Source organism: Monodelphis domestica, chromosome 6, assembly GCF_027887165.1.
Source record: "Monodelphis domestica isolate mMonDom1 chromosome 6, mMonDom1.pri, whole genome shotgun sequence".
Taxonomy (NCBI): Eukaryota; Metazoa; Chordata; class Mammalia; order Didelphimorphia; family Didelphidae; genus Monodelphis; species Monodelphis domestica.
Genome location: NC_077232.1, coordinates 1,368,600 through 1,387,246, shown reverse-complemented (window position 1 = coordinate 1,387,246; position 18,647 = coordinate 1,368,600). Strand labels below are relative to the sequence as shown.

Sequence of the window (18,647 nt, the reverse complement as noted above, 5' to 3'; positions counted from 1 at the left end):
TGCGGATGGAGCTCTGACCTTGGGGTCAGGAAGCCCTGGGTTTGAGTTCTGCCCCAAGGCCCGGGGAGCTTCGTGGCCCAGAGCGAGGCCCCCATCCCTCCCGTGGAAGATGGGGGGCAGCAGGGTCCCCGCATTCCCTCCCAGTTTCATACTCGCCTGATCCGGCCTCCAGCACATCCTGTCGGTCCTTCGGCCCGAGACCCCCCGCGAGTCCCCTGGACGGCAGCCTGGGCCGGGGGGAGGCCGTGGAGGGCCCCCCTGGGCTCCGCGGGCTCCGGTGTCCAGCTGGGCGTCTGTCTCCACAGCCCTTCTTCGGAGGCAGCTCCGGCCTTAACCAGATCTCCGGCAAGATCAAGTCGGGAGAAGACGTGGTCGCCAGCCTCGAGGGACACTGGGTGAGGGCGCCCCCTCCTCCCCCGCGGCCCCCCCTCGGGCGGCCGGCCCTGCTTCACACTGACCAGAACCCACGCGAGCTTCACGGGGTTGTGCCGGGTGCCCAGAATGGTGCCAGGCCCTGCGGGTGGGCAGGGGGCAAGGAGGGAGCAGAAGAGGGGTGCCGGGGCTCCCGCACGCTCAGCCCTCTGGGCCAAAGGGCCGCCTTCTGGAGGTGCCCCCTTTGGTCTCCCTGGCAGGACCGGGAGGTGTACATCAGCGACCCCAAGAACGGCGGCCCCGACGTCTTCTGGAACCCGACGGCAGAGATCCGCAGGCAGAGGCTGAAGCGCCACATCGTGCTCTTTGAGGAGCAAAAGGAGCTGGAGTCGGAGAGGTGGGGCCCCCCCCAGGGCGAGGAGCAGTCGGGGCCCCCTTTCCCAGCCGGGACCCCGAGTCCAGGGCCGAGAGAGGGCCAAGGCCCAGTGCGGCCTGGGCTCCGCTCGCTCGGCCAGGTGGGCCCGGGGCCTCCTCCGATCCCGGCGCCCTGCGCTGGCCACCCGGCCCGGCCCACACGGCCCCCCCAGGTCCGCCCCACTCCGAGAAGGCCCCCTCGGAGGGCCCCTCCTGCCACACGAGAGGAGGCGAGGCGCCTCCAGCCCGGGGGAGAGGCCGGAGGGAAGGCGGTGCCGGAGGACATTCTGCCAGTGCTGGGGGGTCGCAGTCCTTCCCTGTAGAGGCTCGATGGGCCTCAGGGCAGCCCTGAGCTTGGGGAGCCCCAAGTCTGCCGGGGGGGGGGGGGGAGACTGAGGCCATACTGTAGACACCGACCCCCTTCACTCAGCAAGTTGGGGGGTCCTGAGGCCAGAGCCATGGCCAAGCCTAGGGTTTGAGGCCTGGTCAGGCCCCCCAGCTCCCTGCTTGCGGCCCTGGCCAGGCCCCCCCAGCCCCCTGCTTGTGGCCCCAGCCAGGCCCCCCCAGCCCCCCCACTTGCGGCCCCGGCCACGCCCCCCAGCCCCCCCCCCCCCCCCCCCCCCCCCCGCTTGTGGGGCCCGGAGGCTGACGCCGGCCCTGGTCCCCCAGACTGTGGCAGCACGTGACGAGCGCCATCCACAAGGGCGACCAGCTGAAGGCGACGCAGGAGAAGTTCGTGCTGGAGGAGGAGCAGCGGCGACGGGCCCGGGAGAGGCAGGAGGCCCTGCTCGACTGGAAGCCGCGGCTCTTCCTGCAGGACCCCAGCTCGCACGAGTGGCGCTACAGGCACGAGGAGTGAGTCTGGGCGGGAGCCGGGGCTCCAGTCACGTGACCCTGGGCCAGTCACGTGACCCTGGGCAGGAGGGGAGGCTCAGCGCTCACGGCTTCTCTCCCGCAGCCTCCGGCCCTGGGACCCTCTAGCAGACATCGCGCAGTTTGAGCAGGACGGCCGACTGCAGACGCTGGGGCGGCGCAAGCCTCTGAGGCTCTCCGCTCACCCGGCCGTGTTCGGCAGCCCCACAGCCCGGCACAAGGTGAGCCGCCCCTCCCCCCCGGCCGCAGGTCTCCCTCTCCAGCTTACAGAGGAGAAACGGAGGGCCTCGCTGATCCGCGGCAGACGCAGGATTTGAACCCGCGTCTCTTGGTCCTGGGTCCCTTCTGCCACGTCACCCTCCTGTAGGCTCCGAGCACCCCAACCCCAACTCGACTCTCTTCCGCCATAACGGAAATGCAACAGCAAAGTTCTCCCCACTGTCTCTGCCTCCCTCCCCCTCTGCTCCCCCCACCCCACCCCCGCCCTGCCCTGAGCCCAGCCCCGACTCCCCTCCCGGATGCTCCCCGAGTGAGCAGACCGCGGCGGGCTGACTGGAAGGACAGACCTCCAGAAGGGGAGGCCGGCACGAGGGGAAGGACGGACCTCCAGGGAGGGGAGGCCGGCGCAGGGGGAAGGACCTCCAGGAGGGGAGGCCAGCATGAGGGGAAGGACCTCCAGGGAGGGGAGGTCCCAAAGGCAGAGCTTGGAGGCCGGCGCACTCAGGCCCCTCATTGGACAAATGAAGACGCGGGCCGGGGTAGGATCGGCACTCGGGGCCTGGACCGCAGCCAGGGCTCTCCCCGGGGCCGCTGGCTTGCCCAAGGACACAGGCTCCACGAGTCAGAACTGGAACGAGGGTCCTGACTTCAGATTCAGGGGTTCCTCTTCCTCCGTGACCGTCTGGCCGCACGGGCGCCCCCTCCCCGGCAATCAGCAGCGATTGAGCCCCTCCTGCGCTGGGCTCTGGGGACCCCAAGACCCGTCCAGGGTCCCGGCTCAAGGAGGAGGGCCAAGGAGTGAGACGTCCCCGAGGAAGCAGGCCCCAAGTGAGGGCTCGGGGCAAGAGGCTCAGAGAGGCCGAGCTGGGGGGGCCACGTTTGGGGACTCGCGGTGAGTCGTCCGGCCATTGATGGGGGCGCAGACCGCGGGGGGAGGCGTCGTGGGACAAACAGCTGACAAAGGAGGCCGGCTGAGAGAGCCCGCGGAGATCCCCCGACGAGGGGGACGGACTAGGAAGAGGAGGAGGCCGAGAAGGAGGCCAGAGCAGCCGCACAGACAGGACGTGGACCAGGACCAGGGGAGGATGCAAGCCGTGTGGAGGCAGAAGAGACAAAGCATGGAAGTGACTGACTGGGAACATGGGGGGGGGAGACTCGGGAAGGAGGCCGAGGCTGCGAGCCCCAATGGCTCGTTGGGTGGCGGATCCTCCACGAAACCCAAAGGAGGACCACCGGGAGGAGGACGCTGAGCCCCGTCTGGGCACGGAGGCCTGAGGGCTGGCCAAATCCATAAGGGAGGGGGTCAGCCTCCCCGGCTTCCTGGCTCGAGCCTCAGAGGATTCCTTTGAGGGCCTGAAGGCCCTGCGGGCAGTAGCTGGGCTCTGGTGGCATTTCCAGGCTGGAGAAGCCTCCTGGGCACTCCCTGAACCAAACTGCTTCCCATCCGCTTTCCGAGGACCTGCCAAGGGCGAGGGCGTGACGGTGTGCCCAACCCAGGGCACTCACTGGGTGACGGGACAGCTTGCAGTTGGCCCTGGGGCCCGGGCAGGCCCCTCCCTCCTGCAGGGCTTCGGGCTCCAGGGCAGAAACGGGGTGCAGGCAGCTAGGAATCCCAGCCCATGTTAAGCCTGAAGTCGACTTGAACTCCACTTAATTCAGTCTAAATGAAAGAACTCTGGCCGGTGACCACGGGTTGGTCTTCCTATCAGCCAGTCAGAGGCATTTATTAAGCACCTACTGCATACCAGACACTCACCTAAGCCCTGGGGCTCCAGGAAAGGCAGGATCAGCCCCTTCCCTCCAGTCTAATGGGGAGGACCAGAAGCAAACCACATTCGACATGGGCGTAAATGGGAGGCGATCCTCTCTCCCAGGAAAGGTGCTGGCTTGGACCTTCTCTCTACAAATTAAAGCCAAAGGCCCAAGGAGGAAGGAAGAATTCAGGCCAGTTGGGCCGCCCAAGGACAGACCCCAAATGAAGCCTTCCTGATGCTCAGGGCCCGCAGGGGGCACCAGATTCCATTGTTTTTCACCTCCGAGGCCAGCCTCAGAAATGGAGAGGAGCCGTGGCAGCTCTGAGCCACAGGGACAGGGCCCCCACTTGCTGGAGCACCATCAATGTGGACAAAGATCAGACAGGTGGGAGGTAGCAGAGTGCAGGCTTCCAACTCCAAACCGTCATGCTGCCTCCAGACCATCCATGAGCCCAGAGGTGCTGACCAGAGCTCTGTCCTTCCCCAACAGATCTCCTCCCTGCTCAGGTCTCAGACTCTACACTCAGCCTGGAGCAAAGAGGTCTCCGAGGTTCCATTGTGGGGAGCTCTGTGAGTCTCTGAGGGCCTTCGAAGGAAGGGCCTAAACACTGTGCTCCAGAACAGTCCTGACATGGAAATAAAGAGGAGAAAGAGGGCAATAAGGATGGAAGTAACAAGAGTAGCCACTGGCATCTGCCTGCCCCTTTCCATTTATCATCTCACTGGATCCTCAGAACAACCCTGTGAAGAATAGGGTTAGAAAGGCACCAAAGACAGCGCCACTCCACCAGGACTCTTCCCTCTCTGAGTGTAGCTCTAGAAGATAGGGAGTGCCACCATTCACATGGTCCAAAGCCAGGGAAGCCCAGAGGAGAGAGTGGGGTTTGCCAAGCCATGCCAGGAGCAATATGCCCAGTTGGGGGATAAGATGGCAGCCAGAGCCATATTCCTCATCTCTTCCAGGAACATGGGCCCAATTCCTTTCCATTGAGAATGATTAAATGGTTCCAACCACACTGGATCTGCAGCCAGAGATAGCACCTTAAGCCAAAGTGACAAGTGGTATACTCTAAGGCTCTTTACTCAGTGGGCCAGATTGGTTGGCAGGAGTAAAAGCATCTTTAAATATTCTTAGGGTCCTTCAGTTCTACAACCTTTGGGGGGGGGCACCACTCACTTCTAAACAGCTCTGCGATTTACAACACTCTTCTCCCAGCAGAGGCAGAGGCGAATAGTAGAAAGACCTGGGTTCAAATCTCTCTTGTGATCATAATGGCTGTTCCACCCTTTCTTTGCTCTCAGGCGATGCTAAGCTTAAGTGGCAAAGGAATTGCTGACCTGCCTTGATAGAAAGAGTTTCCTCATCTGGGAGTCCCCTCTACCAAAGAACTCCCAGGCTCAGTCCGTCTTCTTTCCCCACAGAAGCACAGAAGTCATGTGAGGTGGAGGGTACAAGTTATCTCCTTTACAGCTGGATAAACTGAGGCTCAGACAAGCTAGATTCCTTGGCTGGGTCCCAAAGCCAGGATACAGATATGAGCCAAGAGCAGCCCTCAGAGAGGGGAGAGTCTGAGAAATAAGGTACAGGTTCAAGGAACTGCAGCAAATATTTCATAATAAGCACCTACTATGTGCCAGTCACTGGAGACACAGAGACAAAAGCAAAACAGTCTGCACCCCCAAATAGCATGCATTCTGACCAGGAGTGCACCAAAGAAGTTCATATGAAGTCATCTCAAGTGGAAGGGGAGAGCCCTAATAGTTGGGGGATCTGGGAGGACTTCCAATTAAATGAGCTTTGAAGGGAGGTAGGTCAGGTGAGGAAGAAAAGGAAGCGATGCCAGGCACAAGGGACAACTTGTACAAAGGCTTGGTAGTGGGAGATGGAATGTCATGTTTGGACAACATTAAGTAGACCAGTTTGGAAGTTAAAGCCCAGACACATAAGCTCGAGCTGTGTCCAGTTAGTTCAGAAAGGGACTGCCATGAAGCTGGGATCCTTCTGTAGCTGTGACTTCTTTTCTGGCTCACCCTTATCCTTCTTCTCCATGAATGGAGGCCAGCTGGGATCTGCAAACGGTCAGCATGGTCTAATAACAACAGGTCAAGACAAGATGGCAGAAGGGGCTTAAGAGAAGGGCCTGGGGACTCTGAGAAAGAGATCATTCAGCTAGGGAAATCAAGAAAGACTTCCTGGAAGAGGTGTCACCAAGCTGTAGACAAAGAGAGAAACAGTATTCCAGAAGGGAAAATAGTCTGAGCCAATCAAGGAAGGTGGGAAAGCTGGTGCTCCAGTCCCAAATCACTGACTAGTCCTCGTAGAGCCAGGTCTCCCCCCGCGGGACACACAGAGATAGAGAGGGAACGAAGGCCAGGGAGTATGAAGCGCCAGCTCCGTGGCCACAGACGAGTCATTTAATCTCTGAGCCTGTTTCCTTATACATAAAATGAGAGAATGGCATTTGCACCCTCTACCTCGAAAGATGGTCTTGAGGAGCAGAGCTCACAAAACAGCGCAGGTCCTGGGCGGTTCGAGGTCATCTGAGCCTGACGTGCCTGGTTGGAGGGAGTCTCAGCGAGCAATTCGCCACCAAAGAGAGGAAGACAATGCATCAAATTCTCAGAAAGCTGGGAAGCCGCGAAGTTCTTCTCCAGTGGACGCTTGGATTGGGGCGGAGAAAAGAAGACACAGGAAATGTGCTGGGGGGTCTAGAAGGGCTGAGGGGGGCTGCCATCCCTACTCCCTTTCTCAGCCAAACTCCTAGAAAAAGCCCCCCCCCCCCCCATCTCCCCTTCTTCCTCTCTCTCTCCTCCACCCTTTGCTGTTTGCCTTCCAGGCTCATCACTCAGCTGAAATCCCCCTCTGCAGGCTAACAAGTGGTGCCAATGGCCCATTCTAGTGGCCTTTGCTCTGTGCTTATCCTTCTTGACCTCCCTCAGCCCTTGGCATTGTGACCAGCCTCTCCTGGATAATCTCTGTTCTCTGACTGTGTGGCACCGCTCTGCCTTGGTTCTCCTCCCACCTATCTGACTGCTCCTTCTCGGTCTCCTGTTCTCATATCCTCAGCGTCCATCCTGACTTCTTCTATTAGCAATCTACCCCCAGTTCTATCCTAAGCTTCTCTCTGTCTGTCTGTCTGTCTGTCTGTCTCTCTCTCTCTCTCTCTGTCTCCTCCTCTGTCTCTGTCCGTCATTGTCTCTCTGTCTCTCCCCTCTGTTTCTGTCTCTCTCCCCACTCTGTCTCTGTCTGTGTCCTCTATCTTTGTCTCTGTCTCTGGGAGAGGGTATGGGGTGTTTCAGGAGGACTAGCACCAGAGTTTCACTGGGCAAGAGTTGCCAATCAGCACCAGCATCATTCAGTGCCAGCAAAGCATCCCCCCCAACTCTTTATGATCTCTGGGCTGAGCCCCCAAAGCCACACGTGTGGGTTCCACGTGGGTGCCACAGACCTCCCCTGCCACCATCCCAAATTGTCTTCAGCTGGAAACACATCTGACCCGACCTTTTGTTGGCTCTGCTACTCCAGAACCGGATCTGAGGCATTATCTCGGAATTCTTTGGAGGGAAGAAGTCAGCTGGGTTGCTGCGTCTGCTCCCCCATCTTGGCTCTGGGCCCCAGGCCATCCCACTTGTTTCCAGTTCTTTACTAAAACAAGGTAGTGCTTGAACTACTTGGGTACATCTTTGCCTTCGTTCTTCATGTCTTTGGGACGTAGGCCTGGAGCTCACTGCATTTTTATCTGAAATTCTTTTGGGGAGTGCGCGTGTGTGCATGCGTGCGTGCATTTTCACCTCTCAAATTCATAGGGTTCCCCAATTTACTGTTAATAGCTGTGTGGTTTCTCAGAATCAAGTTGAATGGGAAAGTCAAGCAAACAGTAAGATCACCAATATTTATTAAGTACCTACTGTGTGCCAGGCCGCGCTGAGGATCGGTGCTATAAAAAGAACACAGACCGTCCCCGCCCACAAGGAGCTTCCAACTTAAGGGGGAGAGACAACAAGCAAGTAAATATTTCCTGTTAAGCTGTTCACAGGAGAAATCAGAAATAATCAACAGCAGAAAGGCCCTGGCACAAAGAGGGCTTTGGGAAGGCTTCCAGGAAAAGGTGAGGTTTTAGTTTGCACTTAAAGGAAGCCTAGCAGAGGAGGCAGAGCATTCCAGAGAAAATGCCTCAGAGCCAAGCAATGGAGAATCTTGTTCATGGGACAGCCAGGAAGCCAGTGACATTGGGTGGAAGGCTATGTGTTGGAACACGAAAAGGAAGAGAGGAGGGGCTACGTTTCTAAGGGCTTTGAATGCCAGAGCATTTTGTCTGATCCTGGGGGTGATGGAGCCACCGAGAGAAAGAGTTGGAATGGGGTGGCATGGTGAGGCCTGCGCTTTGGGAAAATCCCGTTAGTGGCTGAATAGAGGATGGACCTGAACAGTGGTGGCAAAGCCCGTGGAGGTGGTGCTTTGGTGCCATATTGGATGGGGGAAGGATAGCGATGCCCTCAGCAGGAAGAGGGAAAAGTTTGGTTTGGGGCATGTTGGGTTCGAGGTGAATACTGAACGGACATCCAGTTCCAGATGCCTGAAGGGCAGCTGGAGGGGATGTGAGACATCAGCAGAGAGACTGAGGCAGGAGAGGTAGATTTGGAATCCTCTGCATAATTTTAAAGATGCTTTAACTAAAAATAAAAACAAAGCTTTGGATCCCGAGCTGCAATAAAGATGAAATTCAGTTCAATACTCCTCATCCTAGTCACCTAAAGAAAACCAACTGAAGAGCTTAAAGGGGGGGAGGGGAGAGAACTTCCTCAGCTTAACTTAGAAAACAGGAAGAGAGTGGCAGCTAAGTGGCTCAGTGGATAGAGGTCCTAGGTTCAAATCTGACCTCAGACACATCCTAGCTGTGTGACCTTGGACAAATCACTTGACCCCCATGGCCTAGCCCTTACCACTCTTCTACCTTGGAACCAACACACAGTATCAATTCTAAGACACAAGGTGAGGGCTTAGAGAACGTCAAGAGGAAGAAGAGCTTGTAGCCTTTTGCCTCCCCTTCGTTAGTTCCTTGCCAATCTGGGTCCCAAAGCATTGCTGGACTCTGACTTGGCCGACTGTTAAGCTTCCAGAGTGTGGCTGATGGTTTGCTTTATGAGATGTTAATAATGCAGACTGAACTCTGAATTGTGGGTGGCCATTGTTAATATTTGCGGCCGCCTCCTCCTCCTCCTCCTCCTCCTCTTCCTCCTCTTCTTCCTCCTCCTCCTCTTCCTCCTCTTCTTCCTCCTCCTCCTCTTCTTCCTCTTCTTCCTCCTCCTCCTGTGGTGCGGTGCGGTCCGATCTGCCTACAGAACCACGTGGCCCAGTCGATATCCATGAAAGCTCACAGTCAAAGTCTGGCCAAAGACACAAGGGGAAGAGGGGGAGGTGAAGGCACTGCTGTGTGCCAGGCCCTGGGCCCAGCACTCTAAACAGAAACCCAGACTTGGGCACATCTCGGCCTTCACACACAGTCGCCATGATTCCGTCTCTTATCCTGGCCCTCCTGGAAGGGCTTAGAAAGCCGGGCTACATCCATGCCCTGTCTTGTGGCAGGCTCCCGGCCCTGCCTCCCAGAGGTTCGATGAATGTAGCCCTGTGATGCTGGGCAAATGGATTAACCTGTGGGGCTGCTTCCCTGGCCAATAAATGGGCGTCATGCTCCCTTGGGAGACCTGCCTTCCAGGGTCCGGGGCTCCATGCACGATCGGAAGTCTTGAAACCTCAGCCACTGTCACTCCCGTAATTGCTGCCTTTCCACAGAGGCCAGGAAAAGACTGCAGGCACCGGAAAGCCAGTGACCAGCCCTCCAACCACAGCCAGAACACGGAGAGCAGTTGTTCCACCCCCGAGTCTGTGCAGGACCTGTCTGACGATGAAGGGGATGCAGGTAAGGACCCCGCCTGGGTTTCTCCAGGTCTCAGCCAACAGCCCACCCTCTCCAGGAAGCCTTTCCCAGCCCCTGTAAGGCAAGTGCATGCCTCCCTCGCTCAGTGAGTTCCTGTTCATTCTGACCCCAGCTAGTCCGTCTGCCCCTTTAGGGCAGGGGCTGCTGTGGCCTTCCCGGCGTGCCCAGTTCTCAGCCTCCGGCCCAATGCTTTGGGGTTGTTCAAGAAAGGCTGGTGGCTGGTGGGTTTTTTATTACTGTCAAGAACCTGCCTTGCCTGGGAAGGAGGAAACCAGAGGCTCAGAATAACTCCGTCTCCCTCTGTGGGTCATTTCCTCCTCGGTGCCTTGGCTTGACCATCTGAGGATGGGAGAGCTGGTTCATTTGTCAAGCTCTTTTTCCTCCACTGGACAAAACACCAAAGCGTACAACCAGAAAGGTCTACTGGGAGCCACCTGCTCCTTCTTCCCCCATTTTGCCCCCAGAGGCACTGGCCAAAGCGCACAATGGCTCGCAAACTCCAGATGCTCCCAGCACTGAGACCACCACTTGGTCATGTTGCAGTCTTGAACATGCTTGTCTCCAAGTTCTCCGAATAACTGGTTATACATGTAAGGAGCTCTGGAAACCTTCCCACGGCGCCGTAGGAATGTTAGCTATTGGTGGCGTTCAGGAGAAATCTGGAGCCACGAGGACCTAACTGCAGGGCCCACCCAGTCCAAAAAGGAATCGCCTCCCCCCATCATCCATTAAGCGTTTCTCAAGTACCTACTGTGTGCTGAGTGCAGGCTTATGGTCTGATGGGAAAGGCAAGGTGGAAACCCCTCAGCACAGAGATACGTGCAGAGAAGGAAGGTAAGCTGGGGACAGAGCGAAGCACGACAGCCGGGAGAACCACAAAGATGAAGGCAATGTTTGAAAGGAGTCTCCAGGGGAACCAGAGAAGTCACAGAACCGGGGTGCTGCGAGCGAGCTCGACCTCGTCCAAGCAGGACACGAGGAAAGAGAAGAGCGTGCGACGCGCGAACACTGGCCAGAGAGTATCCCTGGGAAATTGGCCTCTGCCTGAAGGCTTCCAGCAGGGAGAACCCAGGAGTCAAGTTAATGAACATTTATCAGGGACCAACGAGGTGCTAGACACACCAAAAAGGAACCAGTGCCTGCCCTCAAGGAGCTCAGTCTAAGCTGGGAGACAACATGGAAACCACTACAGACAGGATAAATGGGAGACCACCTGAGAGGGAAGACACAAGCTTTCCAGGGGGGCCGGAAACACCTCTTACACAAGATGGGACTTCTGCTAAGACCTGAAGAGAGGGGAGGACTCTGGAGAGCTCCCAGAGGGAGGCAGCTCATTTCTCTCAGTCCTACTCCTGAGCTTCTTGAGAAGTCCAAAAGCTCCCAAGTTCCCTGTCACTCCCCTCAGACCCTTCTCTCTTCTGATCCTTCTTCCCCAGCCAATCTAGCTTGGATGACCTGGTGGCTGGGTGCTCTGCTTAGGCCCTGTGGGCTCTGGGCGGAAGCTGCCAAGATGAATGTGGACTCCATTCAAGGAAGCACTTCCCAGAGACATGGAACAGACTCTCTCAGGAGGCGCTGGGTGGGCTCCACCCTCACTGACTGGAGGCCACTTGTGGGATAATCTAGAGGGGATTCCAGCTTAGAGAAAAGCTGGCTCAGAGGCCTCTGAGGCCCCTCGAGCTGCGCAATTCTGGGGTCTCTCCCCCCTCCCCTCTTCCCCTCTTCCTGCCTTTATTGAAGGGGATAAAGGGATCAAAAATAACCTTTCTCACTCTGTGGTCCCAGATTGTGAAAGTTCCTGTGCCCGATGTGGGAAGGAGAGCCAGCATCTGAAGGACATTCATACTGCAGTGCTGTCCCTACAGAAGGCCCAACAGGACATACACAGGTAAGTGACTACACTTGGCAGGATGCTGGTAACTATTTAATGACTGGCTCTCCAGAAAATGTGTACACACATACCACCTTATTAACATTTCTTCTCCTACTTAAATCTGGACAATCCACAGAAGGATAAACTAAGCCTGGAGGTATAAATGCTCACCAGCTCCCTCTCCTCCATCCCCCCAAAGACCTGCCCCAAGTCAGTCAGCCAGCCAGTCAGGTTGGGCTGGGCCGGGCCCCTCGGGTGAACCTGAGGACCCTCCTGAAGGCATTGTCCTGTCCATCCTGCCAGGGAGGGAGGGAGAAGCCTCAGACTTTGAAAGGAAAAGGAACTTCAGGCCTGAGAGTCGAGGTCAAATCTGGGCCTTCATCCTCCCTAGTTGTGGCCCCCCTCCAGGACTTGCCACAACTCCCTCCTTTCTCTTCTGTGCATGAAAGAGCAAGCCTTGCTCAGAGGCACAGAGCTGGCCCAAGTCTTCCCCATTCCAGCAAGGGGTCAGGGACTGCTGGCGGGCAGGAGAAGTCATTGGTACAGGCCAGGTGAGGCCAAGGGGGCCAGAAGCCCTTGTCAAATTCCCCATCAGGCAGGAAGTCAGTCAATCCATTTGTCAGACTTGTTCTGGGGGTTCGAACACAGACGCCGTCCTCAAGGAGCTCCCAGTCTAAGCTCGAGGGCGGTGAAGGCACCATGTAAAGGGGGGAGAGCATCAGAAGAAGAGAAATCGCCGAGCCGCACTCAGCCGCCACCTGCCTGTCTCTGTGTTGCAGGAACCTCACGGCTCTAAACAAAAAGTCTTTGTGCAGGAGGACGCCAGGAAGCTTTCTGCAAAGCTCACGCTGCTGGTTTCTACTCTGCGTGTTTCTGACGTGTCAGCTGTTCATTAACTATGTCTTGAAATAAAAGCACTCTAGGGGCAGCAGCCCATGAGCCTCCCACTGCCCCCACCCCCAGGAGCCCTCCAGGGAAGGCCAAGCAGCCAGGCCCGAGGCCCTGGGCACCACTCCTGGCCAGCTGCTGCCCTTCTGAGTGGGCACAGCTTCAGGACCTTATTACCCATGTGGGCCTTAATCGCTGAAGCCAAATGTAGCTTATTTGTGCACTTTGTTTCCTAAGGTGGCTTGTCCTCATCCATCTGTCCATCCATCTATTCACTTCTCCGTCCATCCATCCATCCATCTATCCATCCATTCATTGCATGTGATTAGCTCCAAGCACTACTGCTGTCCAACTCCAGCCAGAACTTGGGGCAGCAGAGGAGGGAAGGAAAGAGGGACAGTAAAAATCCTGGCACGAGGGTGGCCCCAAGGCTGAAGGCGTCCTGCCATCCATTCTTCCCTCCATCCTTCATTCATGAGGGGTGACCATTTCAGGAAATGCAGGGGGGTCTCAGGGCCAGCCAGCTGTGTAGACCTTTTAAGCATAGCGAAGGTGCCCGGCATGCCCAGGGCATCCCTTGGCAGGAAACCGGGACTTGAGGCCCCAGGCCTGATGGAGAAGAGGCTCCAAGCTGGCATCTGAGCTCAGGGTTAGTTTGTCTTTTCAAGGCTCGAGCTCTGATGCCTGCCCGTTTGGCCGATAGAATCCATGTGGTCCCACCAGAGTCCTGCTCCACTCGGAGGCGAGCCTGGGCAGGAGTGGCCGCTGGATGGACAGATCCTCAGGCTGGATGGCCACGGAGTCACCGAAGGGTGGCCACCATTTCTACCCCCTCCTCCTGCTTGTAAGAATTGTTTTCTATCATTTAACAAAACGGAGTGGCTATTCCTGCGTTCTGCAGAGGGCACTCTTGTGTGACCTTGCTCAGGCCGAGGGGAAGGAGTGGCTGGGGTGGGAGAGAGCCGGCGTGTCTGTGTCCGTCCATCCATCCACACGCATACGTGCTCAGCCCCAACAGTCCTCGGTGGTGCCTGTGCCCAGGCCAGCTGCCTCACCAGAAATGAAGATTGTTGGCATTTCACATCTGTCCTGCGTCTCCTGCCTTTGGGGAAACTTGTTTCTGCTTGATAACAGCGAAATAAAATGATTACCACCTTCCACGCCATCGTCCTGTCTGGGGAACCGTGTGAGACTGTTAATCACATTCTCTGTGAGTGTGGCCGGTCGCTCTGCTCGCCTGCAAACTCCTTAGACACACGGCTCACACGCACACTTTCTGGGTCATCCTGCCTGGACGCTCGGTCTGTCCTGCAGGCCTGTCTTCTGCTCACCAGGGAGGCCAAGGCTCTGGCCACAGGAGCTGCTATGCCAAGCAGCTGTGCAGACTTCCGTTCCCTGGAGACAGGCAACAGCTGCCCAAACAAAGGACCCCTTCCTGGGGGCCTCTCGGAGCCATCCTCCAACTCACCTTGGAGACTGCCCATGTCATTAATTCTTCAGACAAGACCCCAATCTGGCCCCCATATCACACATGTGCCTCCCCCATCCAGATAAGCCTCAAGGCCTTGTTTTTAACCCAAAGGATGGGGACGGGAAAACCTCAAATGGATTTTCATAACTTTCCTTTTAAAAAGATAAGAGGAGGGGGCAGCTGGGTGGCTCAGTGGATGGAGAGCCAGGCCCAGGTATGGGTGGTCCTAGGTTCAAATTTGGCCTCAGACACTTCCCAGCTAGGTGACCCTGGGCAAGTCACTTGACCCCCACTGCCTAGCTCTTACCACTCTTCTGCCTTGATTCTAAGACAGAAGGTGAGGTTTAAAAAAAAAATGAGGGTTAAGGGGTTCCCTAAAGTGCTCCCAGGAAGGGGCAGGCAGCTTTGGGGAGCCCGTGCCCCACTACCCAATGACTCAGAGTTCAGGCTGGAAAGGATCTTCTTGCCAAGACTTTATTTCAGGCTCAAGGGTTAGGGAGAAGTCCATGGAAGGCAGCTGCAGATAGCCCGAGGCAGGTGCCACTGGCTGAGGATCCTGGATCTTCCTGCAGTCCCGCTCTGGTGGCAGAGGCCAAGGAGGGGGCTCCCTCCTGTCCCCTCTCATGGGAGTGAGAGCAGGCAGACCCTGTACTGGCTCAGGAGGGGCTATGCGGCCCAAGGCACCGGTGTGGCCGCCCCACCTCCCCGCAGCCATTCTAGGTTTCTTCTGGCTCCTCCTCCTCCCCTTTAGTTTTTGCCTTCCTGTAAGGCTGCGCCACCTCTCAGGCCTCAGCAGGCGGGGAGAGGTCTTGCTCACGGCGGGTCTCACTCCCCGGAGATCTCGCAGCAGCAGTCTCACTCAGGGTGGGTCTCACTCCGCGGAAGTCGCTTCTTTTCTTTGCTCTTGAACCCCCTAGCTGCACCTTGGCCAAAGCAAATGGTGGCTGGGATCCTGCGACTGTACGTGCGTTTAGGGGCCCCGGAGGGCACTTCCTGGGCGGAAGGGCACACCTCCATGGCCTCTGCCTCCTCCTGCTGCTGCTGGAGTGGCTCCGGTGCCCCCTCCAGTCCCTTCCCAGGTTGCCCCTGGCCCGGCCGCCGAGCCTTCCGGGGCTGGTCAAAGCGGAAGTCCGGGGGGTAGCGGTGGGTGCCGATCAGGTGCTCCCGGCGCTGGCGGCTGCTGGCGAACCTCAGGGCGCAGCCCTCCACCAGGCACTGGTACATGCTCTGCCGCTCGGCCAGCAGCTGGAAGAGGGCATCGTGCCACTCGAGCACATGCGCGTCCAGCAGCCGCTCCGTCGGGAAGGAGCGGCGACACGAGGCGCACACGTGCGAGTGCAGCACCCGGTAGTGGTGCTCGAAGGCCTCCAGGCTCTCGAACAGCTGCGGGCAGCCGGCCACCGAGCAGCCGAAGGCGGGCAGCGTCCGCCCGGGCTCGGGGCCCTGCGACACGCGCTGCACCACATCCTGCAGGTACGCATGTCTCTGGATATCCCCATCCTGGAGGCGGCAGGGAAGAAGGAAGAGAGGGAGGGTGAGGGCTGGGGATGGGCCCTGGAGGGCCCGCCCTGTCCTCTCCCCTCCACAGCCCCACCGCTATTCTCCCTCTCCCCTTCGAGCCCCGCCCCTGGGCAGCGCTCCGCCCCTGCTGCCATTTCCCTTCCAGCCCCGTCACCCCAGGCCCCGCCCCGAGCCCACGTGACCTCAAACAGCGGATGTCCCCGTGGTAGGCTCTGAGCCCGAGGCACGAAGCGAAAGGGGGCGGCCCCGGCGATGGGGTGTCGGGCCACGGGCAGCTGGGGCACCGGGGATGGGGACGACTCAGAGAAGCCCCCAGCCGGGCCCGGACCCAGACGAGCCAGTAACCCCGGCGGCAGCTGCATCTTCCTCCGAACGCGGGCCGGGAGGCGGGACCTGAGGCTGAAGGGAAGTGGTTATAGGTCACTTCCGGCTTTGTAAATCAGTTCCGGGTAGTGGGCAGACCGTAGTGAAGGAAAGGAAATGGTCCAGTCCAGCCCCTGGCCAACCCCTGAGAGGGTAGGTCCGAGGCCGGCCGGCTTTCCCCTGCGCTCTTGTGTGTGTGCACACTGCCCTGGCGAAGCGGCCTCTTCCCTCCTCCCGTTTCTAAGGAGAGCCCCGCCCCTCTGCCACTGTCTAGCCCAGCGTGAAGGCTGGAGAACCCACGCCTGCGGCCCACCTCCCTCTCCCTGGCTGGTGGGGGCGGCGAACCTCTCTCCCCACCCCAACTCCCGGCTGCCTCAGTATCTCGCGAGTAGTGAGGCCAAGCAGGCCTCGGGGCAGCCCCCTGCTGGTGGCTCTTGGGCCTTCTGGAGGGAGTGGGACTGAGAATGAGTCCGGCCCAGCTCACGCCCTTCCCAGCTGCGTGCGGGAGGGTCCGAAGAAATCCCGGGGAGTGGCGGGCCGAGACCGAGGGAAGGGGTGCACCCGGTTATGCCCGCGAGCCCGCGGGGCGGGGAGCCCCTCGTCTAAGGAATGCCAGCCTTCCTCAGACTTCTCTCACGGCTTTGCATAGCCAGGTAGGACTGATGGGGTCCGCGTGTGCTTTGTGACATCATCTCAGGGTGCTGGAAGGACAAGTCAGAAACGGAATTTCTACTGTCTTATTCAGGTCAAGAAACGCTTAATTCCAGCGCTCCCCCGGCCCAAAGTGGGTTAGCCTGAAAGACAATGGAGCAGCCATTGAGCCCAGTGCACACCTGACAGCGATCCCCACTCTCTAAAGCCCAACCTTCCATCTGAATCAATTCCAAGCAGTGGCTCCAAAGCAGAAGGTCCCCCAGTTCAGAGGACATGGAGGCAGGAAGCTTTTCCTGCGAGTTTGGCTGAGAAAGGGAAGGGAAGAGATGTAGCAAGACCATCAGCTTGAAGGGATGCTGCAGTCTAGCCAGTTTTCCAAGGATGGAGGGCATGGAAAGAGGAGAATTTGGGAGGAGGGGGATCAAGTGTGGGCCTCCATAGACTGATCCGCCCTTCCCAGGAAGGGCTCCCAGGAGTGCATAGGTAGGGATAAAGGGACCTTCACCTCATTTCACAGGAGAGAAAACAAAATGGTAGAGTAACTTCCAGGGTCGCAAAGGCACAACAGTCGGAATTTGAAGCCAGATCTCCGATTCCTAATCCATTGTTTTATGGTGCTACAGTGAAGGACCCTGGCAGCTTGCTTGGCCTGAAGACGACTCGGGAGGAATATGATAGAAACCTTTATGGACTTGAAACCATTTTGGCAAATGGGGTTCAGAGTTGGCCGAGAATCCAGGAGCAGCGTGGCAGGGAGTTACAGTGGGCTCAGTAAAAACTTCCCAAGCCGCTGTGGGTTTGTCCCCAAATGGAGCAGGCTGCCTCAAGAGAGGCAGGTGGAGGAGCCCAGGCAGGAGGGTGACTTCGGGAGGGGCAGCTAGGTGGCTCAGCAAGCAGATAGCCATCCTTCCCAGCCTCTGCCATATTTAACCCTGCTGGCCACTCCTCTCCCACAATTTCCACAAAGATATCCTGTGGCTCCTTTGTTGGCTCATTACCCACCTCCTAGGCCCTAACCATGGGTGTCCTGCAGCACTCGGCCCTCTTCTTTCTCTGCTCCCATGGGGTTTATTCAGGGGATCCCCACAGAGTCCTTTAGTAAAGCTCTCACACTCAGCATGTCTTCAAACGAACTTCTTTCCCCAAAATTCTCCCTCTTGGAGAATCTCCCTTATCTTCGCACCCCCACCCCCAGTTCTCCACACACAGTCATATAGCGTTCCTGGCTCCACATCTTCACCCCAGACCCCTCCACTCCCACAGCTAGCTCAGGCTTGCATCTCTTCCCACCTAGATTAGGGCAAAGCCTCCTAAGTGGGCCCTGGGTGTCACCTCAGACCATTCCAGCCCACCCACTGCCAGTTGGGCAGATCTGACCCTGGGTTGCTCCTATCCAGTCAACTTCTACTTTCTGTGGCCCTGGGTCCAACTGCAAATTCCTGTTTAGCATTTCTTAAAAACCTTTATCTTCTATCCTAGGGTCAATTCTAAGAACAGCAAAGGCTAGGCAATTGGGGTTAAGTGACCAGCCCAGGGTCACATGGCTAAAAAGTGTTGGAGGCAAGATCTGAAGCCAGGTCTTCCCCATTCCAGGCCTGGAGCTCTCTCCACTGTCACCTAGCTGCCCCAACTCGGGTTAGTTTTTAAACTTCATACTACCTGACCCCCAACAAATTGTACCCACCTCCATGATGGAGCCAAATTCATGGTCCCCTTGTTCCTCATATTAGCACTTCATCTACCCTCTGCATGCTTTTGCCCTAACGCCTCCTCCTCTGGTCCCCTTCACTGGCTCCTCTTCCTTTGAAGGCACAGCCCGGTACCACCTCCTACCCTTACCCTGAGCTGCTTGGGCCCACCCTTCCTCCCTCCTTCCCTCTGGAATGACTGATATGTAGCAGTTTAGAACTGCATTCCCCCTTGGTGGAGGGAAGGCTTTACTCATCCCCTCTGTCCTAGCAAGGCCTTCCCAGGTACTATTGACCCAGAAGAAACCCCAATAGCAGTCTCCACCCACCAAGCCTTCCAGGGCAGTTAAGCTGGTTTACACCACCCAGAAGCCTCATAAAATAAGAATTCATCCCAGCCAGGGGAAAAAAACCACAAAGCAGGGGGAAAGTTGAGGGGCCCATAGTCTGATGCCATCATGCTGGAGTCCTCCTTAACCCACCACCAGGAGATATGGTGTCCTTTCCTCCATTCCCAGGAGCCCCGACCCTAGGGGACATCTTCTTTGGACATGCCCTGTGTTGTCATCTTCCCACTCCATCACGGGCTTGCCGAGGCCTGTGTCTGGCACCTAGCAC

At 57.6% G+C, this 18,647-nt stretch overlaps 2 protein-coding genes and 1 non-coding gene across 5 annotated transcripts in view; 1 reads left to right on the top strand and 2 right to left on the bottom strand.

Moving 5' to 3' along the window:
• OSBPL5 (oxysterol binding protein like 5) overlaps positions 1 to 13,492 on the top strand; it is an 81,559-nt gene extending 68,067 nt beyond the window's left edge. For both annotated transcript variants that reach the window (XM_056801125.1, XM_056801126.1), the window contains exons 16-22: positions 306 to 395; positions 633 to 769; positions 1,456 to 1,641; positions 1,745 to 1,880; positions 9,427 to 9,553; positions 11,357 to 11,459; positions 12,224 to 13,492. In XM_056801125.1, coding sequence (XP_056657103.1) covers positions 306 to 395; positions 633 to 769; positions 1,456 to 1,641; positions 1,745 to 1,880; positions 9,427 to 9,553; positions 11,357 to 11,459; positions 12,224 to 12,356 — 912 coding nt within the window. In that variant the 3' untranslated portion in view covers positions 12,357 to 13,492. The remainder of the gene's footprint in view (positions 1 to 305; positions 396 to 632; positions 770 to 1,455; positions 1,642 to 1,744; positions 1,881 to 9,426; positions 9,554 to 11,356; positions 11,460 to 12,223) is intronic.
• LOC103100852 (zinc finger protein 511) lies at positions 11,483 to 18,047 on the bottom strand. 2 transcript variants are annotated; one of them, XM_007497765.3, is made up of 3 exons: positions 16,033 to 17,251; positions 15,507 to 15,723; positions 11,483 to 15,303 (listed from the first exon to the last, which is right to left on the bottom strand). In XM_007497765.3, the coding sequence occupies exons 2-3, from the start codon at positions 15,684 to 15,686 to the stop codon at positions 14,659 to 14,661; spliced, it is 825 nt and encodes a 274-aa protein (XP_007497827.1). In that variant the 5' UTR covers positions 15,687 to 15,723; positions 16,033 to 17,251; the 3' UTR covers positions 11,483 to 14,658. The 2 variants fall into 2 exon arrangements, with proteins under 2 accessions (XP_007497827.1, XP_016279097.1); XM_016423611.2 differs by having other exon boundaries at positions 15,507 to 18,047.
• MIR12371 (microRNA mir-12371) lies at positions 15,809 to 15,861 on the bottom strand. The gene has a single exon (NR_162939.1). It is a non-coding gene; the product is annotated as a microRNA mir-12371 (primary transcript).
• Positions 18,048 to 18,647: the final 600 nt, after the last annotated feature.